The sequence below is a fragment of the Perca flavescens genome, chromosome 2 (assembly GCF_004354835.1).
Source record: "Perca flavescens isolate YP-PL-M2 chromosome 2, PFLA_1.0, whole genome shotgun sequence".
Taxonomy (NCBI): Eukaryota; Metazoa; Chordata; class Actinopteri; order Perciformes; family Percidae; genus Perca; species Perca flavescens.
The window spans coordinates 20,210,117-20,236,007 of NC_041332.1; the positions used below are offsets into that span (position 1 = coordinate 20,210,117).

Here is a 25,891-nt window from a genome sequence, read left to right on the forward strand (position 1 = left end):
TTGTATTGTGGTGAAGTAGGACTCCACTCTTGAAAAACATGTAAAAAGTCAACTTTGAGTTTCTCATACACTAAGTTCCAAAATACCTAAGGTGCTTCTTTTTCTTTTGGAAGATGAAAATCCCGAAGAATGGAAAGGAAAGTAAACCTTTTCAGGCACTCAAGTAGAACAAGGACACGAGGCTAAAACCAAAAGAGAATGCAGACAAGTTTTGATCCCCCGTTGTTTAGATCAGGACAGAGTTAATGAAACAGATTACCACCTGCTTAAGGACAGATCATCTGAAGTAAACATGTGACATTACATAATAATAATAATAATAATTTATACTTTATTAATCCCGCAAGGCAAATTACAATGTTTTCACTCTGTTGTTAGAACACACATAACACACAGTACCTATACATGCACTAATGGAGAGATGTCAGAGTGAGGGGGCTGCAGCTGTCGATGGACAGGCGCCCCGAGCAGTTCAAGTTCCACTTTATTTATCCTTAGAAAAGGAAATTTGATGAGCAGCAGGATATCTAAAAAAAACACATACACGTGTCAGCAACATTATAAACACAACACAGGACACACATTAACACCTTCAATAGAGACACTCCTTTCCCCGAAAGTTGGGGGTTCGGAGCCTTGCTCAAGAGCACCTTGGCAGTGCCCAGGAGGTGAACTGGCACCTCTCCAGCTACCAGTCCACCACCATACTTTGGTCCGTATTACTTAAACTAGCAACCCTCCGCCGGTTCCCAACCCAACTCCCTACAGACTGAGCTACTGCCACCCCTAATGATAAAATGACCACATATATGTATAAACATGTTACATTTTGACTTCCAATTTGTTTTGAATGGATAACCTTGTAATTAATTGGTTCATTGACTGATTCCAGCTTGCCCCAGATGATGCCTGGAAGTGCCCCCACTGTAAGCAGCTTCAGCAGGGCATGGTGAAGATGAGCCTGTGGACTCTCCCTGACATACTGATCCTCCATCTCAAGCGCTTCCGACAGGTAGGCGAGCTGTAAAGTGGCCTCTGGGGAAGACAGGTAGTCTAGTCAAACTTGCAATTAATAATGTATAACTTAAAGCTGCATGAATCAGTACTTTTCAATTAACAATTGATCAAATGACTGGTGTATGTGTAATGAGAAAGGGGTCACTCGTAGTGACAAACTCACAGACTTATCATCTAGTTCCCCTCAGCTCTACGGAGCATTTATGTGTGCTTAATGTTTGGGTTTTGCTTCAGCCAAAAAAAAAAAAAAAAAAAAGCTCTGATAAACCCACTGTACCATACCAGCACCAAACACGCACATTTAGTGACTAGTTGGTGAACATAGTTGAACATTGAGCCAGATATTTTCCTATGTGTTGGTGCAGACAAGAAGAGTGTTGAATTCTGATGTGTTTCCAGGTTTGCTGTATACATGTGCTCCCATCCCGCCATGTTTAGGGGAGGAAGTTAAGACATAACACATACTCGCATTCATACGCACACACCTAAGTTTAAGCTCTACTGCAGTATGGTAAGACATTCTGACATTGTTTTCAGTCTGTGCTGAAGTGTTTGGGTTCATGATTTAGGTAAGCGTTTTACGGTGCCCGCAATATCTTTGTGTACATTGAAGTTTCAGCTAAATTTAACGCCTCCAGCATGAGTTTAAATACACCTAATGTACAGGAGAAGAGGAATTTCAGAAGTAGGATGGCACTACACTTTGCTGTTTAATCCTAAATTATCCTCAATCGAGATTTTAGTAAATGCTTTTGTGTAAGTGTCCCGAACCTTCTTCACATACGTGACAATGAGCTGTGCTGCTCATTGAGTTTTTCCATAACAGTAATTACCTGCAGCATGTCAGCCACTGCTGCTTCCCACCCAAGACACACACAAAAATACATCTCACTGTGCTGCCTCCTCCCAAGACAGCGTGACTGTCATGTTCAGGATTTTATCCTCATTGCTCGGCTGTATACAGGTCAGCTGCACCTCACCCCTGGTAAAATAAACCAATGTTTACCCTCACCATTCTGTATTGTTGGATGGAGACCGATGTGAGCATCCAAGCCTCCCAGTAGTCTCTCGAGGTGTAGCCTTCTTCAAAGCTGTTTCCCAATGCCACACTATAAGTAGACAATTTTTTGACAAGTCACAGTAGGGAAAAGCATAGGTGTGATTAATAAAACTAAAGATGACTGAATTCTATTATTATGTTATAGTTATTGTTAGCAACACCTGTGCTTTTCCTACTTTAACAAGCCAAACTGTCTGAAAAAGGTTTTAACTTAAAACTGCTCTGTGATTTATAAGCACCAACAATGCCGGCAATACACAATCATAATTAGGCCACCCTCTCATTCTCTGGAACAAACTCCAACATACAGTAATAGCATTCAGAGAGCTCATTAGTATATCCCCACACATGCCTGACATCAGGGACATCTACATATAGTAGCTGCCTTTTGTCCTGTTTGGCTTAAGGGCCTCTCTAGACCAAATAAATATTATTACTGGAATTTGTTTTTTTTAGTGCTACTGCACTAAATGAACATCTGTCTAATTTGTCTTAATTATCTAGTCTGTCATAATGTGGTTGATTTCCTCAGCAGCTATGCATGTGTGTGTGTGTGTGTGTGTGTGTGTGTGTGTGTGTGTGTGTGTGTGTGTGTGTGTGTGTGTGTGTGTGTGTGTGTGTGTGTTACTTCCTAAGTGGTCCTCCGTTAATAAGCACAAAGTGTACCTCACGCTATAGTAATTAAGTCATTTGTTTTTCAAGGTGTCATTCACCAAAAGGTGCCCAGCCCGCCATGCATGTCAAACACAGTCAAACTTTGTATTGAAAGCAAATATAAACACAATCCTACTCCTTAGTCATTACAGCTATAAAACATAACTTAGGTTCTCATCTGAACCACAGACTGCCTTTAACACATCCTACATAAAGCTAGGTGAAACACTTTGTCTGTAAACAGGGGCTGATGTCTACATTCATCAGACATAGAAAACAAATCAGGACATTCTGCAGACTTTTTAAGGATAAAGCATGTGTCTGGGATTGTGATATTGTTATGCTCAATTAATGTCTTGACCCAGGTTTAGGTTTAACAGGTGCTGTTTAAGTCACATCTTTCAGTCGTCCATCTCAAGCGTTTCTCACTATAGCTGCTGCTGCGCTGTTAACATCCTGCTGCCGCCACCTCTATAGACATTAAGTAAAAGCAAGTGGCAACCTCTGGGCCTGAAAAGTGAAGCCAATGCGGAAGTGCCTTAAACCTGCATTCTTTATATTGGCCAATGGTGCAAAAAGAAGGCTATCTTGTGATTGACAATGTTCTACCACGGTGCCATGCATAGTGTCCTCGGGTTGTCTTTCAGATCCACCCCTCGCTCTTCTCCACCTCCACCCTCTCTACCAAATATGGTAACTTCTAGCTTCTAAAAAAAAGATGTTGATTGCCAAAATGCCAAACTGAGTGACGTCACGGTGGCTACGCCAACTTTTTCTATATAGTATATGTGTAACAATATATATGCCTCTTCTGATTTAGTTTTAATCATTCTTTATTAATCGGCCTCTATTGAGTCCCCCAATTTTAATGACACACATATACAACAAGGGCATACCATTTTCTGTTGTAGTTTACATTATACATATAGAATAATAGAATATTCTCTTCTACATTGACAACATATACTTTCTGATAAGCGACTGTGCTTTGTTGTTTGGCAAACAGTCAGCTGCTACACAAACTCCTGGGCAGTTCCATGTATGTGTTTTGTTTTTTTACCCTCATAGTGTTTAAAAACTTTCTTGTGGCAGCGATAGAGGCAGCGATGTTTCCTGTGTACTGTACGGGACTCTCATACTGCCTCAAAATCGACTGACAAGTCACCGCAGCATTGCGTTGGGTTGCGTTTCTCTAAAAGTTGAGTCGGACTCAACTTTTCCCCCAGGCCAATCCAGGGTTTTTTTCCGTCTTGGGATGACACAGCCTAAACGCACTACCCCAATTCAGAATGAATGGGAAGACCTGCATTTTTGCCTGCCTCTGACGGCAGAGGCAGGCAGTGTGAATGCAGCTAAAGGGCATTCAAGTTTCATTTCCCAGCTGGCACTGACTGCAAAAGTATCCCAACCTTATCTAGCTGGCACCATTCCACCTCCCACAACTTCTGGCTCTTTAACATTCCATGTACCAAAAAACATTTTTGTAGCCAAGGTTAAGTCTAAGCTATGCCACTCCCTTGCCCAGTGTCTGATTTTTTTAGCCTCTGCATTACAGTACAATTCAGATAACATCTCTGTGATGGACTCTGTGCCCAGGACAAGTTCTGCTCTGGAGACTTAACCAGAAGCCACTGATCTGCACAATGCAGCTTCTGAGGTCAGGGGTATGCAAAACCTTCCATCATGATACGGGGCTTCAATATTAAAGAATAATTCGAAGGGGAAATCTATAATTAATTACAGTGAATTGCACAGGAAAACTGCTGTTGCACTTCTTAGTGGTTTCAATCGGATTCTTGAATCTTTCAATAATGCAAAGATCCTGTTGTGACAGTGGCCATGAACGTGATTGAAAGTTTCAACCTTTAGACACCTGTGCAGCTAGTTTTCTTCCCAATGTGATGAGTCTTTGATGTGATATTACTTCAAAACTGTCATTTGTATTAGTGTTTTATATCAAGCTTTTTTTTATTTGCTGCACCAATATTTTGATTGCTGTTTATCCAGTTTTAGTGTTGAATTCTTTTAAATCCACTCCTCTGCACATATGTGTACTGTATGTATGAATAAAATGAATTTTTGAAACAGGTAGGCGAGCGGAGGAACAAGCTGTCAACCCTGGTGCGTTTCCCCCTGACTGGTTTGGACATGGCCCCCCATGTGGTAAAGAGGAGTCAGAGTATGAGGAACCTGAACTCCGGGGCCTGGCCACCGCCCTGGAAGTTGGCTTCAGGCCAACACCACCAACCTGCTGACATGATCCTCCCCCACGACTATCTGTATGACCTCTACGCTGTGTGTAACCACCATGGAGGAATGCACGGAGGACATTATACTGGTATGGAATTGTGTGGTAAAATACATTATTTACGATGTAGTAACTCTTTGTTTTAAGGTTTTCTTTACGACATTGTGAAATGAACGAACGTGCTTAAACAATGAATCTATTAGTTAAATCGTTAACAGAAAATAAATTGATATATTAATATCATCTAAAAATACTAACATCTGGTGAATACACTTTTACATATATGAGCATTTGTTTACTGTCCTTTACTTCACCCCACTGAATACCTTTTAACTAAGTTTTTTCCATTGGCTGTATTTTTGACTGTTGATCAGGCCAGCATTTTAACACACATACTCAAATAATTTTCAGATGGGACTTTATAGTTACTTTTAGCCAATCTAAGTTGCTTTTGATGATTTCAGTTCCAGTCTATTATTTGTTCATTTGCTGATCCTGTAAATTATTTACAACACATAGGTCTGCTGCACTGCTGCTGCATTTTCAGTCAAATCATCATATCATTTAGTCATATCAACTCCTTTTTAGCACATCCTGACTATATTTTTCCAACAGGATGATCCCAGTTTCTCTTAGACTTAATTATGAGCTTTTCTAAATAGCCCAACACACTTTGTCATATTTGCTAGGAGCATGGAGAGGTGGGATTATGTTATGATCATGATGATTATTAGCAAATTTGACAGCATCTTGCAACAGAGAACAGATTTTGTCAGTAATTGCCAACAGTGCCCCAAACTGCCGGTGTGTGGAGGATTTTCAGATAACACTAATGAGGTCAGGTCTTTGCTTATCCTAATAGGTGGCCGCCACATACGTTTAGATGCTTTTTCATATTATTTTACATCAACCGCCGTACAAAATTACAATAATAATAAAATAATTGAACAGAATGAAGAGGTGGATTTAAAAATGAAACCCCTTCCTGCCATATTCTGAGGCAGAGTCATTTCTATCTCTAGTCTATTACATCCCTTCAGCTTTTGGGACACACTGGCCGGTATGCAGGTGAATTGTTCAGATGACTGGCAGGATGGAAGCCTTGACACACTGGTGAGGCAAAGGTCTGTAATTGCCGGGGATGGTTGGTAAGGACACACAGCACTGCAACTAGTAGGAGAATTGGAGACAGCAGGAGATAAGGAGGGTGAAGCAGTTGTCTCTGTGACAGCTGCAGTTGCATCCTGTCTCTGGGTTTTTTATGGCATGGAGGTGGAAATGGGAGCATTATGCACTATAATAAATATACACAATGCTTTTTTTTAATGTAAAGCAGATTGGGTTTACTTATTTAATGTGTTGTACACTTTAAATGATGAGGCGAGCTTCAACAATCCGCATGACAACATGGATTTCTTAGCTATGAATTATTTCATGTATTATACATGCAGCAGAACTGAAGTGTTGCTTGACTTGATGTGAGCACTTTCTCATAATTGCCATTAAGTTACGTATGTCCTGGTGTCCATTGTTCATACTTGTTGTCATTTTCTAATCCAGCTTACTGTCGGAATTCAGTGGATGGACAGTGGTATAGCTACGATGACAGCAGCGTAGACTTGGTGCCAGAGGAAGAAGTATGCACCAGAGGAGCCTACATCCTTTTCTACCAGAGACGCAACACCATTCCCCCATGGTCGGCCAATTGCTCCGTCAGAGGTATGATATCGAATGACTACACTGTAAAAAAAAAAAAAAATATTTTTTTTTTGTCAGCAATACATGTTATTTCATGTTGTGTCAAAAAAAGATACATTATTGTTGCCAGTTGATATTAGTTGTTATAAAAACTTGGTAGTTATAAAGACTTTGCATAGTTGTAAGGAGAACTTGATATTAGTTGTTAGGAAAACTTGATATTTAGTTGTTATAAAAATTTAAGAATTAGTTGGAGGGACAAATTATTTTCTACCCTCAACTATTATCGTTACGTTGGCGGCACAATCCAGAAAGAGTTGTTGAAAGTCAAAATAATTCATGCGTCTAGTTCACTTGTTATTTTAAGTTGATAAAACTAAGCAAACATAAATAATTTAATGAATTAAAAAGAACACGTGGAGGGGCCTGTTTGTAGGACAAAAATGTTTGAATTAATGTGTTCACATTAATGTGTTCACAACACACACTCCTCATATGTTCCCTGAGCCATCTGAGAGTTGCGGTTGAGAGAGTTGTCTGAAACAGATTATGATTATGATTAATTCATCATTTTAGTTTTTACATTCCACCATTCATGAGAGCCACAATGTGGCATGCTGGACCTGCTCAACATAAAATACACGTGTGATTTTGCAGTGTTTCTCCATAGGCTGATCCATGAACAGTAGGTACACATAAGCTAATAGTGCTACAGTATAGGAATAATTTAGAATAACTTAGGGATTTCTCTGTAGAGCTAACCCATGAATAACTCATTGAAAATCAGTAAACTGTAAAGAAACAAAGTAGGAACACTACACTATGTTCTCTGTAGTTCAAAGCATGAGTGGCCTATTTCCAGTTATCGTGTAATTATGAATACATTAACTGTATCATATTTTACAGTTACAATTATTCAGACTAAAAAACAAAAAGAACCTTCCATCAATAAAAATACAATTGAAGTGGCTTTTTTATTTTTCCTTTTTCGTGGTAACATACACCAAGACCCCTTTAATTGTTGCATGTACAGGGTTGTAATACACGCATGTATTTACCTGGCCAGCTCCTACAGAATAGATACAGCACTGGACATATCAGAGAGGAGTGAACATATATATATCAGTTGTTAACCAAATCAGTAGCTACTTCATAATAGCTCATTTTGGACAGTAAGTGCCCTCTGTGTAATGCCATCTTAATGATTTTCCTCCTTTTGTGAGTTGCTATGATACTGGTTCAGAGTCACTACATGCTGGTGCAAACATTAAAAACTGAATTGCAAATTACCTTGTTTGAGGCGTTTCGTGTAAGAGGCAGACACCCACTCTTGGAGTCTAGTCACTGCCATCACACGCAAAGCACTCATCATAGCAATCAACCCCAGCCACCCCCTGAACTCATGCTTCGCTGTACTCCCATCTGGCCACAAAAAAAAGACCTTTGATTTGTAAAAAAATATTTTTTTAAATGCATGCTACAGCAAGAGCTTTGTGCCCTCTGCCATAACTGCCCTCTACTAACCGAGGACAATACATTATCTATCTATCTAATATCTTAAATCACATGAAATGTATCAGGTGATAAAACTTTAATTTAAATATTGACAAATATTACATTGTTACACATTAACTGACTCTAGAGGGCTTATTATCTCCATTTTCTGCTTGTAGACCAGAATACAGCATCTGAATCATTGTGTCTCTGTTTTGCACATGCACATTCTACCAATACTTAAAGGAGAATTCCGGCCAATTTTTACGTTAATCTTGATCGCTATAGCTACGCGAGTACTTTCGATAGACAAACCCCCGACCCGAATCAGTGCAGGTAACACGGAGAAGCTGCAGCTACGTACTACAAGCGTCCCCTGAGCTAAAACGGCAGTGCTCGGGGGCAAGTTTTAGAGTGCCTTTGTGCCTCTTAACAGACACAAAATGCAATTAATATGTCTGTGCCACAAGAACAGGGCCCTTACGTGTCAACAAGATGCGTTTTCAACTCAGACATTGTTTAAATTCACCTACCCTGGTCCCTGTCTCGATCCTGCCAGTAGCTAGCTTGCCCTGCTAGCTGATCAAAGGGGGCGAGAAGTGTGATCATATTTTCTAGAATTCCCCACTGATTTGCCGTCAAAGTTGCAGGAAGCTCGAAATGCATAAGCACCTAGTGCCCTCTTCTGCTCGACCAAGCTTCGCATCATATAAAATGTTGAATTCCATCTGGTAGCGACGTCGTTTTACCGACATTCCGAGCTCTTTCTGTACATCCTCCAGCCGACTGTATGCCAGCTGGGAGTGCTTGAAATGTCCAACTATTCTCCTTCCCACGGCCACAACATCTGCCACGCTGCGCTGAGACAGGACACCTTCATGCTCCGCCAGTTGCGGCGTGTGTGCCATGCACGGTAGACTTGCCACACCAACTTCCACCATAGCTTTAGCCATGTTACGGGCATTGTCACGTAGCAGGACATGCACTCGTTTTCTTTCTATTTTCCATTTCCCAAACATATTATCAAATGCGGATGCAATTGCAGCTGCTGTGTGAGAACCGGAGCATTCCTGTGAGTGTAGGACAGCTTTTTTAAGGGTGAAGTCTTCATCTATCCACTGTGCAGTGAGGCTCAACATGCTAACAGGACTCACGCTTGATGTCCAGATGTCCGTGGCAAAGCTAATGTGACTAGCGCCGGCGAAGAGCTTTTCAATGTGACTGGCGACAACACTCTGGAGTTCAGGTAAGGCCACATCAGAAAAGTAGCACCGCGGCTCTAGGTACGTCATTAGCCTGCTTAAGCCAACGTCTTCCACCACGCTGAACGGCTGGTTATCAAGAGCAATAAATTCAATGATTTTGTCGTTAAGCTCTTTTAGAGGTTTTAGTTGATTGGTGGAACTATCGTTATCGGCAAAAATCCATACCGATAGTTTTTCCTGGTTGCGTCCGTTGCTGGAGTGGCTGAGAAGTGCGCGCTGTAATTCATTCCACAGTACGCGAGAGCTGAGAAGGGTCTGCTGGCATCGTGCATTACAATAGCGGCCTCTAGAGTGTCTTTCTAGCCTTTACAGGTGATTTTCTAACCAGCCTGGAACTTGTGCCTTTTTTCGGGGTTGTTGAGCATTAAATCCAAACTGTTACATCCAAGATTTATCCACTTGATGTCCATAATTCATCACGTTTTCGGTCATTTCTGCCGCTAACTCCGTGCTACCCATAGACAGTAGGTGCTACGGGAATCTCCCATGATGCCTTTGTTTATGTTTTCAACCAATGGGAAGCCAGGTCCATCACACATTACGCCTTATATGGGCATCCAAGCGAGAACAACGAGTATAGTGGGAAAGACAGATCCCTCCAGGTCAGAGATCTTCTGTTGCCGTTCTAAAACTGTTTTTATTTGTTATTTATTACTTTTTGTTTCAGTTTGAATGAATGTCTTTTATTGACTTCAATATTTATATTTATTTCATTTAGCATGTTTTCATGGTTCAATACAGTTTTTTTATTTTTATAATAAAGTTCAGCACTGTTTTACTTGGAGTGTCATGTTTGTTTTTATCTAGTATGAATTCTAAATACTATCGGTCGATTAATCGGTTATCGGCAAATACGTCCCAACCTAGCTATCGGTATCGGTAAAATCCACTATCGGTCGACCTCTAAGCTCTTTTACCTTTGGGTGGTCGCTGCTGTATTTTCTAGCTTTGTCAAAGGACTGAAGCAGCAGCAATCACTCTGTTAAACAAACAAAAAAAAAATATTTTTATTCTTTTACGTTTCATTACCTGTTTTATATGTTTTAATGTTTTGTGTGTTGTATGTTATGTTGTGGTCTACAAAGTTTTAAGGATGTCCTGCCTCTTAGACTGTAAAACTAGTTTACCTATGGGTACCAATAAAGTAACCTAACCTAACCTAACCATACCCAGATGTGATTAAACGTGCATGATCCACTCTTTACATCAAATAAACAAATAAGTAAAACAAATGTAAACAAATTTGAAAGGAAATGTTACAACAACAACAAAAAAAAAAAAAAAAATCCATCCTGTGCAGGGTCGCAGCGGGGGCTTGGAGCCTCTAGTCTTGCCTCTAGCCTGTTAGTGTGTACTTCACTAAATGCCATCAGAAAAATGCATTCAGAAAGTACTCAACTACCAGAGGAAAAGGCAGACAGGAAGAACAGAGGACACCGAGCGGTGAAAGTTTGTTAAGGGCACCATTACAATTCAGGTAACATTATTAACTGGCCATGGCTTCTTTAGTGGGGGTGCATGCCCACACCGGTACTACAAATGTCAGAAGGGCTTCAGATTAACCTTTATCATTATAATTGTCCTTTCCTTCCACTATACAGTACATATCAGTACGTTTCTATTTTTGAATTACACACATTTTCTCCACATACGTACATAAGTACACATAAGTACATATGTACTTTTCCTAGTTCAGTTTGTCCACCTTCAAAATGTCAAGCAAGTGTGTGTCTTCATCTGTGTCACTTCAGCTGTGTAAAATCAATGTATGAAAAGCCTCAAGGTGTACAATATTAAAGGCAAAATGTGAACTGCACTGAGCCGCTACAGTATGTGTTCGCTCTGCCCAACCACATACACGAATGTGTGTGTGTGTGTGTGTGTGTGTGTGTGTGTGTGTGTGTGTGTGTGTGTGTCACACACACACACACACACACACACACACACACAGCATAAACACTCAGATCCCTCTAAAATCCCTCTGTAACAGACCAGAGTGAAGGTTGGGAGACTCATTTCCTCAGGAGAGTACTCTGAAAATGATTTGCCTCTCTACACAGTAACATCTGTGCCTTCTCGTATCTGTATCCGGCAGTACAGTATCCAGCACTATACTAAATAGTGCAGTAATAGTCAGTGAATGGCAATAAAGTGACAGTAGAGTTCTAACATTATAACAGTAACTGGCAGTATTGCAATAGTGCAAATAGCTTGGATCAATGTAGAGATACATCCAAGGATGAAGGCAAATTGGGCATTATTACCCAGTCTAGCATTATACAACGTCAGATACTCAAACATACACTGGTTTGATTAGCTGTTGGTCACTTCTTCCCAATAGTTTAGTTGACCTTAAATGTGTTGAAAACCTATTTTCTCTTTTTGGATTGTTGATTATTTAGTCATGCATATTTAATGTTTTAGAGAAATACTTAAAATTTGTTTAAGATTTGAAGTTGAAGAAGTGGCGCCGGCTCATTAAATGATGAATTTCTATTATTTAAGTGTACTATAAGTATTGCTATATAATATACTTGTTCATTTCCTCCAACAAAACATTAAAAAGGTCTAAATATTATGCATATTATCTGTTCAAAATTGAGCTATTTGACATTGACTGCTGCAGAGCCATGTCCATGCATGCACGATAAACTGCTTTAGGATTAGTACAAAACATATTCAATCATTTTTTTATTTGTGGCTAAGCTAAGTGTGATATTTTGTTCTAAAATCATGTATTGCACCTTAATCAATCAATACACTTTTTTATTTTAATATTTCCCCAAAAAATGTCTGATAAGGCTGTTGCTTTATCAACATCTTTAAAAATGTGTGCAAATACTGTGATCATGATTTTATTGATGGAAAGAAAATGTAGCATACAGAAGTTATTTGTTGAATGTATGCACAACACACTGTCAGCTGCAAAAAGATCTATTATAGAAAAACCTGCCATTTCAATGGGCATACAGTATATTGTATTTATTTCCCTCACTATTGTAATCTTTATTCCTTCTTTTCCTGAGGAAGTGAGTCACAGATAGAAATAATAGACCATTACAAACTCTTTGAGTGAAAGAGTCCAAGAGTTTAAAAAGGCAAAAGTATTGGTAAAATGCACTTAGAAAGGAAAGAGGACATTGAAAATAAAATTTCCTTTTGGCTAATAAAAAATTATAACCCTTCGGAAGCATTTAGTTCAGGGGAAAAAGGTTACATAATTAAGTAGTTATTATGTAACCTTTTGTCTCCCTGATGATGCATTGAAGGAATTAGAACATCTCAATAATGGCAGACCTCCATTTGGGTTACAGGCTCCAGTACAGAAGATAAGGTGGCCAGGAGGCAAAAATAACGAATACAATTGCTTTTTCACTCCTCATGTAAAAACATGTTAGCTCACAACACCGGTGCAGGCACTTTCTTAATCTCCTTCTAATGGATCCCCATTAGCTGTGCACAGCTACTCTTCCTGGGGTCCACATTTAAAAATATATATTAAACATTACAGTCCACATAACTCCATACATTTATGAACATACATGAACCATTACTCAACATCTTAAACATACATGTAACATTACAGTCAACATCACTCAACACATTTAAAGCATACATTAGTCTATATGAAAAGATAAACCAAGATTCCCGAAATGCCTGGCAGTCTACAAATATGATGCTCCAACAATATGATGGTATAGGTCACAGGTTTAAAAAAAAAAAAAAAAAAAGAAAAGAATTGGTGCTTAATTGGTGGAATACTCTTTTATGGTTTATATCCATCCTCTCATCCCTCTCTTCCCTTTGTGTGTCTCACAGGATCCACAAGTTCATCAATGTCAGACCACTGGCTAATCCGGCTGACAGGGGATAGTAAGAGAGGCAGTCTGGTCTCTCGATCCTCCACCACCTGCCCATCTTCATTACCTGACTCGCCCGAGTCTCCGGTCTTCCTTGAAAATGGTTCTAAACAGGAAAGAGGTAAGGGGCCACACTCAGTATTTGCCCTAATCAGTTCAGTATCTTATTGGTTTATTTTAAGATGAATTAAAAACTAAAATGTAAATGTAAAAACTAAAACATTTTCCTTTCTACATAATTGTTAGGGGGGTTTGAAAGTAGGCCATTTATCAGGGGTCTTCAGGGACGCAGCGTGAGCATGAGAGCCCCCAGCAAGCCCAGGGACACCCTGAGCAAAGTGTTTCCCCTGCGCTGGTCCTTTGGTTCAAAGGACATACGTAAACCTGAACAAGTGCCTCCATCTGTTCAAGATCCTGCCCCTGTGGAGCTGGTACAGTACCTGGAATCTGGCCGGCGGCCCAGGTGCACAAAGGATCCAATAGTGACGTTGATGAGCGAGCCACGCATCACAAAGGCAGCTGCTGAGGGCCGGGCTTCAACCAATGTCCGATCTTCCAGTGTTGGGAGCTTACATTTTATGAATAAGGCAGGGGATGAGCTGCCACCTGAGTCTCCACAGGTCCCAGAGGGCCAGAGGAGGTCATCAGATAAGACCGCCAGCTTGAGACGCAGGAAGGGGAGCCAGACAAGAGATGAGAGCACCACCAATATCAGCAGTAGCTCTGGCAGTAACACCCTCACCAGTAGGAAGGACGCCAGGAAGCAAAGCTCCTCCAAAGCTTCCCAGGATACTACTGAGACAAAAAGGAGTTCCAGTTCTGGAGTTCAGCCCAGCTACAGCACTCCTAGCCTTCACGATGGGACCCTGAGGAGACAAAAAGGGGACACAGGGTCTGATAGGGAACACCGCGGTGCATATGAAGGAAACTCTAAGACCAAGAAAGGAGAAGTACCCAAGAGCCATGAGGGACTGCTCTCCTTCTTTAAAGGTAACTTCCTTAAGAAGGATAAGGACTCAAGGAAGTCCAAGGAGGGTGAGTCAGGGAAAGGAGGAGTTGAGGAAGAAGGCAGGAGGACTCTCTCTAGGCTGTCACTGTCCAACGGAGCAGCAGGAGGAGGAACTGGGGTGGAAGGAGGCAGGTCTAATGGCTCTGGCCACATGGGCGATGAGCTGTCAAACGGGAAGGTGGGCCGAACCACAGCGGAAATCAAGCGCTCCCAGAGCTCCTCCAACATCCCCACCAAAGCAGAGCAGAGCATGCGTAGGACAGCATCTCTACATCGTAACGGGATGTCTACAGCCCCAGCCCCATCACGCAGCCTGACAACAGACAAACCGTCTTACGGCACCCTGCAGAGGACTCGTTACAGCACAACCTCGCTGGGACGCAAAAGGACAGTCCCAGAGTCCAGCTTCTGACACGGAGATATTCAACACATCCATTCCGTACACACACACAAAGCCTTTTATATGTCATAAAGTGAATGATGTCCAATCTCTGAGATCAAAGCAATAGAGCTCCATTCAGAGTGATACGCCTTTTTGTCCCAAGAGAATGAACTGGCTCAAGTGGCCTGCACCATGGAGTTGAGAGACACGGAGTAAAAGTAAAGGAAGGATCCTTTAACGCTGGGATATAAAGAGAAGAATGAAATGAGATCCATCAAACATCAGAGGGAGTCCATTTTTATTCATTTTTTTTATTACTTCAAACAAGTGCCTGAGCAACTAATATGCAGTTTAGACCAATGAGTTTGTCTGTTTAGCACTGGAAGCAAGAAATCACACACAAACACACACACGCACACACACACACACAAGCAAGCATATTATCCGCATTTGTGTCTTATTACTGTAGTGTGAGTGTCTGAATTCATCACTACATTTTGAATTATCTTGGTTGTTTGTCACACTGATTGTGTTCATTTATAAGAATGTAATGGGTCCACTTGATTAATGGTTGTGCTTTGAGGCTGCAGTTTGCAATTAACATAATTTTTTTTTTAATCTTTAATCTGTTAAATGTTTATTTAAAATTCAGGATGACTTTACACACAAAGCAGTGTTTTTAGAAAGCATTGACATGTCCCCATGCGACCCAGATTGCAGCTGTTGTTTATTCCATGTTAAAGGTTATAAGGACAAGTAACACTTTATTTGTCTACTGTGAAGTGTAATATTAATGCAATATTCACTCTTAGAAAATGTTTTGCACCTTTTTATATAACATCAATTATCCATATTTAATGCATTCATGGTGTTTATTTTCATCTTCAATTTTGGTGTCACCACTTTATTTCTCCTAGTTTATGATTTCCTGTGTCATGGAAACCGTTGCATTTAGCTGTGGGATATGGGATGGCGTTGACCACAATCAGTACAGCAAGAGAGTGTGGCTTTTTCTCAGAATGCAGAATGTGGCTGCATCTCATGCTGTTTTATTGAAGCTGTGGTTGTACGTAGCGGTCTAAAAATTACTCCTTTCTCTTTGATTGTGAGGTGTTTTCACAAGAATCTGACATACATTTTTACAATCAATTTTCACTGTAGCAGAGCTTGAAGAATTGCACCCTGATATTGACCGCATCTGGCCAGTTAACTGGAAAGAAAGATACTCCACACAAAACCAAAATGGATTCTAAAATGTAAGGTGCAAAGAGTGTCAGTGTTTTAGGGTGGGGTTTTTCCTTTAATTATGCCTAGTCTGAACAATCTATATATAGATATATGTATTTTCTTTTTATGTATGCATTTGCTGTGTGTTTTCTTTTAGTTAACACAAGCTACTAGTACTAATTAGCTGTCAACACTAACTGAGAATTGTGCCAAGAAGATCCCTCTAAGTTTCTGTTTGTTCAGCACAATCCATCCCTTGTTACAAATGTAATGTAACAAAATGTACAGTCCCTCTGACACTAAGCTCCGCCCATGGCCCCACCCCCAAGTTTGTGATTTTAAATCTTCCATACTAATCAGTGAGAACTGTAATGTTGCAGTTATTTTGTGATTCCGGCATAATGAAGGTTTTCTGTGCACTTTGTCTTTTCACAGGTTAGAGTATGATGATAAATTATGACAGTATTTATGTCCTGTGAGCCTGAGTTATACTCTGCAACATTTATTTTGGACTCTATGGAGGCACATGCAAGCATATTTAATTTAATTTAGTTCAATCTGTTTTATTTTTACTTTACTACCTTTTTTTCAATATGCATGGGCTTCACATCTATAGGGTTAGTTTTTTTACTTGTATGTAATACGTAGTGACCCTCCATTAATGAAAATTGGTGATTTCCTATTCACTAGCCTGCTTCTAATTCTGGTCAAACTATGATGGTATAACATGCTGGCTGGACCTTCTCATATGCTGCTGCAGTGATATTTCAATGTTGTATGTGCACAGACATTTCCCATGATGCATTCTCAGGCTCTACACATGTATGGCCCCTCATTAATATTTGCACAGTGCTGAGATTTCTTTTGCACTTTACACATAAGGGGATCTCTTAAGTAAATAGCACTACTGCTAATGCTAAACTCAAGGGCATAGCTGTTTTAAAAGAAATCTGTCATCTTGCGAACAGTTTACTGACAGGGTTATATGTATATGTTACATATCTTTGTATTTAAGTTGGGAAGCTGCTTTTGCTCACTTCTCACCAACAATAAACACATTAGAATATTGACCCTGAAGTAGGTGGTAATGGAAAACATACAATATAATACAAGTTCATTAAGATATATAAGTACAAATAGTAAAAGCACCATATTAGCCTCAGATATACTGTAGCTGTGTACAACTAAGTTGTCAACATGTGTTGATGGTGTTTTCACCCTCATAATCCAGTTTGTTATTAAAGATCAAGGACATTGAATAACCCTCAGCATTTGTAAGCCTTCTCTATGGCTTCTGTTCATCATCTGCTGAGATGTGCGACCTTCAGCTGCATTCAAGTAAACTAAGAAAAATCCTACTGTCTAGAATTCAAACACAATACCAACAGCCTTTTATTGCGCCGCCAGATGTTCCGCCAGACATGCCTCACCTTCCGCTCTCTGTGTGTTGCCGTTCTCAAACTGTTCATTCGGGAAACGACAAGAACCTTTGAGCTAGCGAGCTACACACTGAAAATGGCAAGTTTTGAAGAAAATTTGGATTGTGCAACAAGTCAGCTTGTTTTTTTCAGAGAACTATTCTAAAGATTTACAAAGAATGTGTTTACGGCATTTACTATAATTGGGATTGGGACTGATTGGTGGGGATTGCTATGGACGAAATAAACACTGCAATACACTGGTAAGAGAAAATTATGTTTAGCAAATTTAGCTCACTTTACTGTATTGTGTGAACAGTTCCCATTTAATATTGTATGTGGCGTTTTCTTTTGCGGGGTGCAAATGTTCCACCAAAACGAGTTCCTTCGCGAGACTATGTTGCAGAGCCACCCTGGCTGCGTCCGTAGCTTAGCGCCACCCAAGGCGATTGTGATTGGTTTAAAGGAACGCCAACAACCCAGAGCATTTTTTTCTTGTACCCTGGAAAGTATTTGTGGTAGAGCCAGACCTTATTCCACAGCACTGTGGAGATAGGTCTGGCATTGTAAGACTAGCAACTATGTAAAAAACATCAGCTGAACTCCGCCATGTCGTTATGTAGCACAATTGAATGCTTATGTATAATATTTGACATTGAATTTTTTATTCTGTTTAAAAAAGCATCAAATCAGCCTTGGAAATCTCCACTGATTCAGTCTATATACAAAATAACCCCACATGAGATTTATCAATTTTTATTAATTTGTTTCAAATGCTGTGTTTTGTTTAAAGCTTGTCACAATGCAACAATTGGATCTCACAATATTAATACTAGACAAACTGTACCAAGCAGTATCACAGTTACACTTCAGAGTAAACAAACATGTTATTGGGAAGCATATTTATTGATTAAAATCAAAAGCGTTGAGGCAGACTTTATTATGGAAGCCAGTTTTCTATGCAGTTCATCCGTATGTAGCTCATCGCTTCATTGCTTTATGTACACATTGAACACTTGAATTAACATTTTCTCATGTTTCCGCCGAGAATACAAGCTGCTGTTTCTTATTAATAATAGGGCTGCAATAACGAATCGATAAAATTCGATTACTAAAAAAGTTGGCAACGAATTTAATTATCGATTCGTTGTGTCGCGCAACTATTAGGCAACCTACTGGCGGAGATAAAAAAAAAAGAAGAGAAATCAGTACGACCCAAGTCATCCAAGGTGTGGGAGCATTTCACACTAAATAAATCAAAAACGTGTTAATTGCAAGATAAACAAAAGCGACACGGCATGGCACGGGCGCACCACGGTGATGAGTCAGCACCTAAAACGTAAACATGTTGGAGTCCTTGATGAGGAGGAAGGGAGTTCAACAGCAGGGTAAAGTCACTACACTATCCTACTTCTGTTCCGTTCTGAAGTGAGGAACGTACCGTCCCTCCAGTAGCTCTTCTGGTGCTGCCGTTTACTCGTTATCCAGCTGACTAGCATGACAAGCTAGCGTTAGCTCGGTAATAACAGTAATAAAGCAGGGGTGGTATAGTTTGCAAGACTAAAGACACTGTTTTATTCACTCGCCTTTTTTGGCCCATTCATTTTTCAATCTGTTGTCATGTATATATTATGTGCTTTGTCCCATATCAGTTATTGTTGACAAATATAATAGTGTGTGGTGTATAAACGAACTTAACTTGCACTTACTACAATGATGGTAATAATTTAATGAATAAGTGTGTGTGTGTGTGTGTGTGTCTGTCTGTCTGTCTGTCTGTGTCTTGTCTGTATATTTGGGTTACTTACCTTTACACAACTATTAACTAAAACAACAAGTATGTATGTATTGAGTTGATGTAAATTAATGCTTTTTTTTTTATCCGATTCATCGATTAATCGAAAAATAATCGACAAATTAATCGATTATTAAAATAATCGTTAGTTGCAGCCCTAATTAATAATGACACTAGCACCTCTTATAGTCTATGACATTACATTCTTTACTTCAGAGGTGGGAGTTTGTTATCACATTGTGCAGCCATTCTTTTTTTTTTTTAAGATTATCTTTTGGGCATTTAGGCCTTTATAGGACAGCTGAAGACAAGAAGGGGGAGAGAGGGGGAATGACATGCAGCAAAGGGCCGCAGGGAAGAGTCAAGCCCGCGGCCGCTGCGTGAATCTTTGAATTGCCCCCACAGTGTACAGAAACTTTCGACACCCATAAATCTTCTTAGAAATTACTTTTTCAAATTTGTCTGTGCACAGATGGCATCATCGTTTCACATTTGTTCAGTTTGACTCACTTAGCAGAGCAGGATGACTATTCTTTAATAGCTACCAAATTTCGCTACTCTTTTCATGTCCAAATCTAAAAAGGTTTTATTGAAAATTAATGAATCTTCCTGCAGACATTAGTCACAGCTTTAAATAATCATCAATCAATTATAACCCAGATTTTGAAGCTGTTGGTTGGAAAAGGCTTTTTACTTTCTACGAGTGAAGCGAGTCTCAAGTGACTATAAGCAATAATAATTGAATGTCTTATTAATTTGTGTTGATCCCCAAATTTTGACTCTGAAATTATGTTTGTAAAACATATGACACGGGCAGATATTGAGGAAGTCAAGCACAACAGTTGTTCTCCAAATAGAAACTTAACGTTGAACACACTGTTAAAACCACCAAATTGGATGCTTTGTTTTCTCCTTAGAATGTCAAGAGGGATTGATGGTGACTTTGTTTTGACAGCGGCTGCTAATTGGCTGTCCCCAACTATGAGTTTACTGAGCCTTATAAAACGATTTACAAAGACTTGTTTTCAATCAGAGATGGGAGTAGCACATTCTACAAAAGCAAGGCTGCAATCACTTTAATCATAATCACAAATAATAACACATTGCAGCTTGTGCACTCAATAGCCAAGCTCCCTTCTACCAACAGTGATAAAAGACAGCTGTGGCTTTCTATTACCAAACAAAATAGAGAATCTGGTCTGTAGTGATGCTCATACTGAAATGGTGTGCTTTTTCTTTAATGTATGTAAAAACAATACTGTTAGTGTATTGTACCAAAAGGAAGAAAGAAGTATTTAATGGAAAATGAAAAACTCAAACTCAACCAACAGTTTCTTTGACTTCTATATATCTGAGCGACCCTTATGTTATTAATATAATGGTTATGATTACAGTTCAGAACAAATCATTTTAGACACTGGCCAAAATCAATTACGTTCATTTTATTTTTTACATTTTTCTGAAAAGCTACAAACTTCATATAGTATAAAACATAAGGCCAAAGTCTCTATCCTGTCATTCAGAAGTAGCAGATAATCACTGATACAAATGAAATAAATTTAGATCAATGCTGAAGTAAAATAAAATTGAATTATAAGGACACAAAGTCTGTATTGCATTATATGTTTAATTCTGTTTGTTTTGTTGTTGCATGGGTCAATCAACATGTGGCCACAATGTGTACATACTCTGGCAAAACTGAGCACTGCTGTGTTAACACGATGTATTGTGAAATGTGGATTAAAGATTGTTTTATATGCGATTTTTCTAAATTTGATTAAAAACTAATCTGTAAATATATTTGTGGATACCACATTTGTGGATATATTTCTGGAATTCGGTGCAGGTGTGTGTGAGAGAGAAAATGAGTGAACAAATAAGCTTATTATCATGCTGTCAACCTGTGGAGTTGAATGCCAAGGTATCTAACTGAACTCACATGCAATGTATTCCATGTTTTGCATCATGGCAAGGGTGTAACAAGTATGCTTTCACTGTAAAAACAACAGTTTCTGCCTGTATTGCCTTCTGTACATGATGGTATATTGTTTTATTTTTCAATACAACAAATAAAAAGGTATTATTTATGACTATGGGCATCAGTCAACACCTTTTTAGATGCTTTTTTGCTCTCACACTAATAGTTTTTATTGAAAGTATTTCTAATATCGTTGTTTTTACGCCATAGACCTTTCTCATCAATACTTTGTATGTTTACTAATACAAAAACGGAAAGAAAAAGTAATTGGCAAAATAATACAAAAATAGAATAAACAAGCAAACAATCCAAGAGAAAGGTAGAATCATTTTTTTTTTAAAGCAGTTAAGGAGATGTTAGGCACAGGCGTAAAAGGAGTGAAAACCTTGTTTACAGCACACACAAAAAACATCACATTCCTAAATTCCTTTAGATGACAATGGTAGGGGAATTCTTGAGTTTATTGTTTACACCCTGGAAAATAAAATTAGAAAATAAAATCCCATTCATCCCAATATGACTGAAATCGGCTCACTTTTAAAGAAAAGGTCAAATTCTATATTACATTGATATCCTTAATAATTTCAAGTCTCGTAATACAGGTGGTTCAGGCTGTAACCATTTTCTTGTTTTTCTTACTTGCAGCCAAAATGATTTTAAACAAATAATTATGTCTTAAACCTATAGTGCGTAGTTTGGGGAGGAATGAGGAATTCTAAGTAATGACAACAAAACTGTCAGTGCGTCCACATGATACAAGCCTTACGTGATTGTGAATGTGAGCGGTTTTGTTAGCTGCTAGTGTCCATTCAATCCTATGAGTAGCTAAAGATCACAGCTAGCTAGCTAGCTACACTTTTGGCATAACTATAATATATTTACAGTTTGAATTTCGTCACACCACTTATATAACAGCTACCCTAAGGTCTTACAAAGCTAACGCTTGTGTCCAATTTCATTTGATTTAATGCATTTTTGCGAATATGAGGGGATTGTTAGCTGCTAGTGTCCCTTAAATCCTATGGGTAAAGATCGCGGCTAGCTGCAGGCCCTGGAGCTCCATCCTATACCTATAAAGGTGAGGTAAGAGGCATGCCATTTAGCTTAACTGTGATCATGGAATGAAAATAGGAAAAGATAGGCTAGCGTATGTTAAAACTTTAACCCTCCTGTTATCCTTGGGGTCAATTTGACCCCATTCAATGTTTAACATCTCTAAAAAAAGTGCTTGACATAATTTTTTTGGTTTCATATTGAATGACTTTTCCTAATTTAATGGGGACAACTGGGTAAACATAAAATTAACATGATGATATATTTTCAATGTCCTGTATGCATTTTGTATGCTTTGGTGTTCCTTGGGGTCAATTTGATCCCAGGCTGTTTTAGCTGTAAAAAACATAGAAAATATGAACATTTTACACAAATTTGCTGAGATTGTTTTGGCTGATATTGAGGTCACTTTCACATGCAGGTTGTTGCAATTTCACAATCTTCAATTCCACTCCCCCCACCCTACACACGCACACACCTACCCATACTCTGTGAGGGAGGAAAAATATTGTTCCCGCACTCTGAGAGAGGGAAAATATTGTTACCGCACTCTGAAGGAGGGAAGATATTGTTCCCGCACTCTGAGGGAGGGAAAATATGGTTCTTGCAGGGATGGTTTGTATCACATGATACACAGGGGAGGGGCGAACATATAAAAGCTCACATGCAGGCACCGCTGCCTTCTTCTCTTGGTGTGCAATATGCTCTCTATGTACACTCACTTTCATTTGAAAATGGCCTGCAAGAAACGGTTTTCTGTCAGTGAAGTTTTGTCACAGCTCTTTGACACTGAAAGTGACATAGAGAAGAATATGTCCGAGACTGAGGATAATGTTGAGGAGGACCCTGATTATGAGGCATCCTCCTCTGAAGAAAATGAGACTCTTGGGGTTGACCCTTCTGTGGTCTCTCAACCACCAGCAGACACATTACCTTACCCAAAAACGGAAAATTATTATGGTCCTTCTCCCCACTTGAACGACAGGGTAGACTTAGTGCTGCTAATGTGATAAAAATGATTCCAGGCCCCACCAGATATGCTGTCAGCCATGTTGACAAATCAGCATTTGAGCTTTACATGACACCATCAGTTGAAAAAGATATACTTGAGATGACAAATTTAGAGGGAAGTCGTGTGTATGTGGACAGTTGGAAAGATGTGGATGTGACAGACCTTCATGCCTACATTGGGTTGCTCATTTTGGCAGGAGTATACTAGTCAAAAAGTGAAGCAACAGCAAGCCTGTGGAATGCTGAAACTGGAAGGACAATATTTCCAGCCACTTTGTCTCTGAAAACATTCAATGTTTCCGTGACAAATTGGCAGCAATACGGGATGTATGGGACAAGTGGGTACAGCGATTACCCTTTCTCTACAATCCAGGCCCCCACGTGACTGTGGATGAAGGTCTGGTTGCATTTCTTTTCAATTTAAGTTGAATCAGGGAGATTTTGTAGTGATGTACATATGTTTCAATAGTCACGTAATAGGTATTCTGGATGTGTGTGTGTGTGTGTGTGTGTGGGGGGGGGTGCTGTCCACCACATTTTCTAGTTGCCAGTTTAGGCTATCAACATAAAAATTGGGTAAAAGTTTTTTAATTACCAACATTTTCTGGAGGTTTAAAATCCTGGGGTCAAATTGACCCCAAGCATAACAGATGTTAGTACATTTGAGGATAACAGGAGGGGCGCTATGCAGTTATGGCAATTTCGCTTTTTGCTCGCAGGTTTCTCTATAGAGCTCCCCCTACAGCTTCGGAATAGATATAATTGCTGACTCCTCGCTCGGTCAATCTGCCGTTTCGGTTTTCTCTGTTCCTCCAAGGCTCCGACAATGCTTTCCTAGCCTTCTGCTTCTCTTCTGCTTCTTTTTTGTAGGTTCAGCCATGACGATAGTGTGAAAAACTCCATCTCTACCTTCTTATAGCTAACCGGTTCCTGTATGTGTGCAGTGCCTAAAGCAATAGGTTACATCGCGAGACCTGATTTCACGCAATACTTCCTGACGCTGAGGCTGGCGGCTTACTGGCCGAAAGTTGCAAGGGTGGTTTTTCCGCTCACAGGCGCTAGGGGGAGGCGAGACAACCACCATTCAACCTGAAAAAAATCATATAACCATTCCAATGACTCCGAAGCTGTTCAGCTAAAAAAAAACTGCATAGTTCCTCTTTAAATTAGCCAAAAGTAGGATTGTAGTGTCGCAGAATTGCCAAACTGATTTGCAAGCAGTTTGCAAGTCGACGTTAGCTGTCTTTGCCAGTCAGCCCACCTAACGTTAGCTCGCTGCTCCGACAGAATTCAGCTGTGGAGATGGGACAAACTTGAAGAAGGGGCTATCAGCAACTTTGCAGCTGGCTTTGTTTTTAGCTAAGGAGACTGCAGCTACTGAACCACTTCATGTTGCAAATGTTTTTTGATAGGACACAGAGGGTCTCAAGGAGCCATGCAAGAACAAGGATGTAGAAAAAGGAAACCACTCTATCTGTTTAACATAGCATCACTGTCCCCTGGGGCACATAGCACACTTTCTGCGGACTGAACAAACATAAAGTGGCTTTTTCAAATTGCATACATAATTGTTTAGGTTTGCAGCGTTCCCCTGTTTTAACTGCCGGAAAATGGCCTCATGGGTTGCATTGCATTCTATTTTGCTGCTGCTGGGAGGAGGATTAAGCCAATGACAAAGGCTAAGAGGATGTGTCTGTCAGGGATGATGGAGGTGATGAGTTTGGGGATGTGTGGTAGAGGATACCAGCTGGACCTCTCAGAGTGTCTTGCTGTTTCCCCTCATCCTGCTCTTCTGCTTTCACCGTTGTAGGCTACTTGTGCAAAGAAATATGAACCCAGTCATACTATTATATGTCCAGTACATATCCATCAACTGATAAGGCTGAGAAAATCTTACCATGAACTCTCTAGACATAGAATTTGCAACTACAACATTCCAACTTAACAGGCCTAATAGTGTCTGATTGGTGTATGTATACTGAAACATAATATTCCAAGAATCATCTTAAATGTAATATGTGTTGGTGGTTATGGTTTCTGGGTGAGCAGCTGGTGAACTAATCTGAGTAGCACGAATTACTTGTTCTTCAATGGGACAGAGCATCCCCACAAACTAAATAGATTCTTATTTTAGATCTTTGCAGAATCTTATAGAGCCAACCATCCTCTCACATGATAACATCCAGTCCCAATACTGCATGTTCTGCTGCAAGAAATACTTCTTCATTACATGACACTTAGGATCAAATCTTTCAAGGAAACACTGTCAGTCAAAAAGTATATGTGAAAGCACAGCAGCAGCCCTGTTAGGTGTGCGCTGCTATCCAATTCAGCAGAGCATGAACATCAGAGATTGAGTGCAAAACACACTTCAAGTTGCCCACCAACTCCCTTACTGTTGCTCTTTTGCTCCATATCTCCTCTCCATCTGCTTGTATCCGATTATTTAATGCCTGATACTTATATATAATGCATATAATATCTATTTACAGTGAAGACTGTCTTCTTAGTTTGCAATTTTTATCAGACCACAGAGGCATCTGCAGGATAAGTCGGATATGAGTATCTGAGGACTGAAAATCTTTTACATGATGTGTTAAATATCAAAGGGTGAAATCATAATGCAGACAAAAAAAACACGGTACAGTGAACACATTTTATATATTTCTGTTACAGTATACATATTGATTTATTAAGCTATCAATGTTCACAACAGTACAGA

At 39.7% G+C, this 25,891-nt stretch overlaps 1 protein-coding gene across 1 annotated transcript in view; it reads left to right on the top strand.

Annotated features, from left to right (window-relative positions):
- Positions 1-17,477, top strand: part of usp43a (ubiquitin specific peptidase 43a) — a 117,016-nt gene extending 99,539 nt beyond the window's left edge. Inside the window, exons 12-16 of the mRNA XM_028604538.1 lie at positions 893-1,012; positions 4,820-5,069; positions 6,540-6,698; positions 13,256-13,417; positions 13,543-17,477. Coding sequence (XP_028460339.1) covers positions 893-1,012; positions 4,820-5,069; positions 6,540-6,698; positions 13,256-13,417; positions 13,543-14,717 — 1,866 coding nt within the window. The 3' untranslated portion in view covers positions 14,718-17,477. The remainder of the gene's footprint in view (positions 1-892; positions 1,013-4,819; positions 5,070-6,539; positions 6,699-13,255; positions 13,418-13,542) is intronic.
- The last annotated feature ends 8,414 nt before the right edge of the window (positions 17,478-25,891 follow it).